This window comes from Malus sylvestris, chromosome 10 (genome assembly GCF_916048215.2).
Source record: "Malus sylvestris chromosome 10, drMalSylv7.2, whole genome shotgun sequence".
Taxonomy (NCBI): Eukaryota; Viridiplantae; Streptophyta; class Magnoliopsida; order Rosales; family Rosaceae; genus Malus; species Malus sylvestris.
In genome coordinates, this window is record NC_062269.1 from 13,797,419 (window position 1) to 13,802,179 (window position 4,761).

The window sequence follows — 4,761 nt, forward strand, 5'->3', positions numbered from 1 at the left end:
AGGGTCTACGCCTTTATCGTCGCCGGTTTGGATTCGGCGGAATAGTGCGTCATGATGTTGACTGCAGGTAACTGTAGAATTAGTCGGGCCCCCAGCTCTTCTCGCATGATGGTAGAGCTTATTGCTACTTTAGATACCGTCAAACAGGCGAATAAGTCCTCCGCTGCTTCTAGGGAGGTGATGTCGGGTACTTCTTCAAGTCCTTGAATGTGCATTGGCGAGCCTATCCCAAGGTGCATGCTTCTCTGCTAAAGCAAAAGAGTCTGCCAGAGTTAGATCTTCTTTCATGATCAATTTTCTGAATAGCGGGTGGTCTGCTGGAAGTCCTTTTTGGAAGGCTGCTCTAGCTATCGAGTCGTTGCATCCGACTATTTTTGCCTTCTCTACTTTGAACCTCCTCACATAGTCGCGAAGCGACTCCTTTGGGTTCTTCTTGACGTCGAACAAATGGTCAGACTTCTTTTTGATCGAGCGATATGATGAATATTCTTTGGTGAAAACCAAAGAAAGTTCGTAGAAATTCCGGATGGATTGTGGCGGCAGGGTGTAGAACCAATCTTGCGCCTCGCCTTGTAGAGTGGTGGCGAATATCTTGCACATGAGATCATCGTTGTTTCGATAAAGGATCATTGCACTTTGGTAACGTTTTAAGTGTCTCTCCGGGTCTTCATCCCCTTTGAAAGATGTGAAATGTGGCATGCTGAACTCGCGTGGAGGCTCTGCCTGCTCAATCTCCTCCGTGAAGGGTGACCTGCTTATGTTGGTTATGTTCCGTCGTAGCGCCTCGTCGGTGACCTCGTTGCGTTGGAAATCATGCAATCGCTTGGTCAAGAGTCTCTCTACTTCTTCCTGAATTTGCCTTTGTTGGGGTAGCGGAGCTCTCGGCTGCCCCCAGTCATGACTTGCTGGTCTAGGCTGCTCTTCCATGTGTTTGGCTCGTCTATGCCGCGGATGCAGTGCATGTGATGCGTTCCTAGTAGGCGAGCGAGTTCTTCGCATGCTGCTGGTTGAACTTGAGCTGGATTGAGTGACTGCTTCTCTCCGTTCGTCGTGCTGCCTACTCTGATGTGAGGTGGAGGACGCTCCTTGTGGGCTTAGCTGCGAATAGATACTTTGCCCGGAAGGTTGTTCATGTTGACTATCGGAGTATAACCCCAACCGTGAATGTATGCTCCTCTGTGGGCCTAGTCGAGAGTGAATGCTCCTTCGTGCTATAAGACGGGAATGTACACTGCCCAAACGTTCGGCTCGTGGCTGGTCGAGTGGCTGCTTACCGGGACGCTGCTGGAAATGTTCGTCTGCCCTTGTCCTAATTCGGGATACCTCGTCCGGGGCACGTTGGATCCCGATACGTTGCAAAAGTTGATTCACCAAGGTTTTCTGTTGTGCAAGGGTGCTCGTCAACTCTATGACTTGTCGAGACAAGTGTTGTTCGCCATTTGGATTGGAAGAGCTTGGAAGGAATGCGCCTCCTTGGGCAGTGGAAAGGTGGTAGACTCCGGGCGCGAGATTTGAGTTGGGAAATGTCAAATCCGTGAAAAAATGTGGTGAGAATGCCCCCGGCTTGATGGTAGGTTCGGATGGTTGAGATAGTCTTGGGCCGACTTGGGCTGCTTGGAAAGCCACGGGAGCAGGCTGGGCCGTGAGAGTGGGCTGCTCGAAAGAAGCAGGCTGGACCATGGGAGTGGGTTGCTCGTCGGGAGCAGGCTGGGTCATGAGCAGGCTGCTTGGCAGGAGCAGGCTGGGCCACCGGAGTGGGCTGCTCGACGAAAGCAGGCTGGGCCACGGGAGTGGGTTGCTCATCGGGAGCAGGCTGGGTCACGAGAGCAGGCTGGGCCACGGGAGTGGGCTGCTTGGCAGGAGCCGGCTGGGCCACCGGAGTGGGCTGCTCGACGAAAGCAGGCTGGGCCACGGGAGTGGGCTGCTCGTCGGGAGCAGGCTGGGTCACGAGAGCAGGCTGCTCGGCAGGAGCAGGTTGGGCCGTGAGAGTGGGTTGCTCGTCGGGAGCAGGCTGGGTCACGAGAGCAGGCTGCTTGGCAGGAGCAGGCTGGGCCACGGGAGTGGGCTGCTTGGCAGGAGCCGGCTGGGCCACCGGAGTGGGCTGCTCGACGAAAGCAGGTTGGGCCACGGGAGTGGGCTGCTCGTCGGGAGCAGGCTGGGTCACGAGAGCAGGCTGCTCGGCAGGAGCAGGTTGGGCCGTGAGAGTGGGTTGCTTGACGGGAGCAGGCTGGATCACGGAAGCAGGCTGCTCAATGCGCGGTGCATGTGAATGCGAGGCTTGGGCTTGGGTCCACGTAAACTTGGATGGCACGGCTTGGATCGTGGTCTTGGTACCGTGAGCCTTGGATGGCACGGCTCGGGCCGTTGTGAAGGCTCCATGGACCTTGCCACGAGTGGCTACCGAAGTAGCCACCGCGGTGGTTCCCATGGTGGCCGTGGTGAAGGCACCATGGACCTCGTCGTGGGTGGCTACCGAGGTAGCCACCGCGGTGGTTCCCATGGTGGAAACTCGTGGTGGTGATGCCGCTCCCCTTATTGTTGCATTTTGCCTCACGGATCTCCGGGCCGTGGTGAAGGCTCCATGGACCTCGCCACGAGTGGCTACCGAAGTAGCCACCGCGGTGGTTCCCATGGTGGCCGTGGTGAAGGCACCATGGACCTCGCCGCGGGTGGCTACCGAGGTAGCCACCACGGTGGTTCCCATGGTGGAAGCTCGTGATGATGATGCCGCTCCCCTTATTGTCGCATTTAGCCTCACGGATCTCCGCAATCCCATTTTCTAAATTTCTAGCCATTATATTTTGCTTATACGTTTTATCAAAGAACCTTTGCAAGTAAAAAATTCTAATAATAAGAACGTATGAAAAATATTCAAATGGACTAGAAAATAAAGAAAAAACCTTTTTGTGCGAGAGTCTTCTACGAGTATGGATTTCAACTCTCAATGAAAGCACCAATTTGTGGATGCAAATTTCTTCCTCCTCGATGTTGGACGATTTTGCACCTACAAAACAATTAACACCTTAGGTTAAGGCCAAGAGCCTCACGCGCCCACGATGAATGGGGGGGCTTTGGCCGAAGAACCTCCGATGCCAAAGTTAGAATTTAGAGAGAAAGAGTGTTTAGAGAATTTTGGGATTTTTGCCAAAGTGTTCGAATTCGTTTTTTGGTGAGAATAGGAACCTATTTATAGGGTTAGGCTTGTCCCTTTTTTGAGAAGAAATGGCCGGCCTTAATGGGGATTTTTAGGTTGAAATTTTGGTTTAATTAGCCAATTTATTGGCTAATTAACCCTAAAGGAATAAATTGGTGGTTACCAAATTGATTAATTTGCATAAATGGGATAATAAAGAGGGAAAAATGGAAAAAGGTAAAGAGAAAGGATGGTGACCGGTTTTGACTAGCTTTAGGGTTGAATTTGATGTATTTTGTGGTTAATTGGGTGATAAATTTGGTGATTAATGAATTAATTAGGAATTAATTCATTAATTAGCCAATTAATCTCTATTTTATGGGATAACTTATAGGTTATGAAGTAATTACCTATAATGAGGATGGATGAGATAAATTGGAATTGGTTACCTTTTTTGGAGCAATTTTGACTTGGTTGAGGATGATTGTCCGCTGCTCGCGCGTAGGAATCTCGGTATGCCTCAAGGGTATTTTTGTCCTCTTTTGTCCAAAAGTCCACGTGTCGCCTAGTGAATATTTTTGGCTCCACAGGCACCATAAATTGATGAAGCTAATGTGTTCATCTCCTCCCCCCCCCTTTTTTTTAAGGATGAGAGGGGGTGCTGCAAGTTTGAAATTTGAAAACTCCCTAGCTTGTGTGGAAGTTTGAAGACTTTCCATATGGGGTTTTCTCATGGTTTGAATTTTGAATTTTGAATTTCTTTGGCCATGTTGAACCCTATAAGAATGAGAAGTTTCTACTCTTTTCATTGTCTTCATTTGCTCATTTTGTAGTGATTTTTGGAGATAGAGTGCTCTTATAGTTGAGAGGGACTCCTTCATGTATTTCCCGAATGATAGTTTTCGCCTCTGCGGGCGTAAGGCATCTTAGGTATGGTAGGTTAAAACCCCTTTTGTAGAGTTGGTCATTAATGATCAAGTAACGGGTAGCCTTGTATCGAATTTTGCTTAGCTTGGACTTTGTCATTTGGAAGGGTGCCATGAGCAAGGAATCTATAAATCGGGGTAATCCAACTATCCCCTTGTTGTAAGTTGCACACTTCCGCAGCCATGGTGTTTGGTGCTGCCAATAATTCGACTTGAATTTTTCTCTTAATCTTGTCTTCCACCGCTGAAGTTAGGCGAGCCAAAGCATCTGCATGACTGTTTGCCGCTCGAGGAATTTGGGTGATCTGGTAGTGGAAGTGCTGGAGCAACAATTGTGTTTATGCCAGATATGCTACCATAGAGCTATCCTCAGCATCAAAGTTGTTGGTGACTTGGTTAACCACCAATTGGGAGTCACTGAAGATATCAATTCGTTTAACCCCAAGGTGTTTGTGTTGGAAGTATGCCCACAAAGCCACTCATTTGATGTAATAGCTTTTGGAATACTTATTGTATTAAACTATTATATGTTTAATGAAGGGAAAAGCTTATTGTTAATCACTATTTATTGTATCATGTGTTTAAGCAATAAGGGAATCCAAGGAAAGTATTTAATCTGAGAGAAGTAATCTAAGTAAGTTAGATTAACGAGACATTTCTCTTATGTTCATTCCTAAAACATTCCTAGCCATAGGATTGCCA

At 48.7% G+C, this 4,761-nt stretch overlaps 1 protein-coding gene across 1 annotated transcript; it reads right to left on the reverse strand.

Annotated features, from left to right (window-relative positions):
- Positions 1 to 1,235: 1,235 nt before the first annotated feature.
- Positions 1,236 to 2,771, reverse strand: LOC126584679 (uncharacterized). The gene is made up of 2 exons (XM_050249009.1): positions 2,660 to 2,771; positions 1,236 to 2,455 (listed from the first exon to the last, which is right to left on the reverse strand). The coding sequence occupies exons 1-2, from the start codon at positions 2,702 to 2,704 to the stop codon at positions 1,310 to 1,312; spliced, it is 1,191 nt and encodes a 396-aa protein (XP_050104966.1). The 5' UTR covers positions 2,705 to 2,771; the 3' UTR covers positions 1,236 to 1,309.
- Positions 2,772 to 4,761: the final 1,990 nt, after the last annotated feature.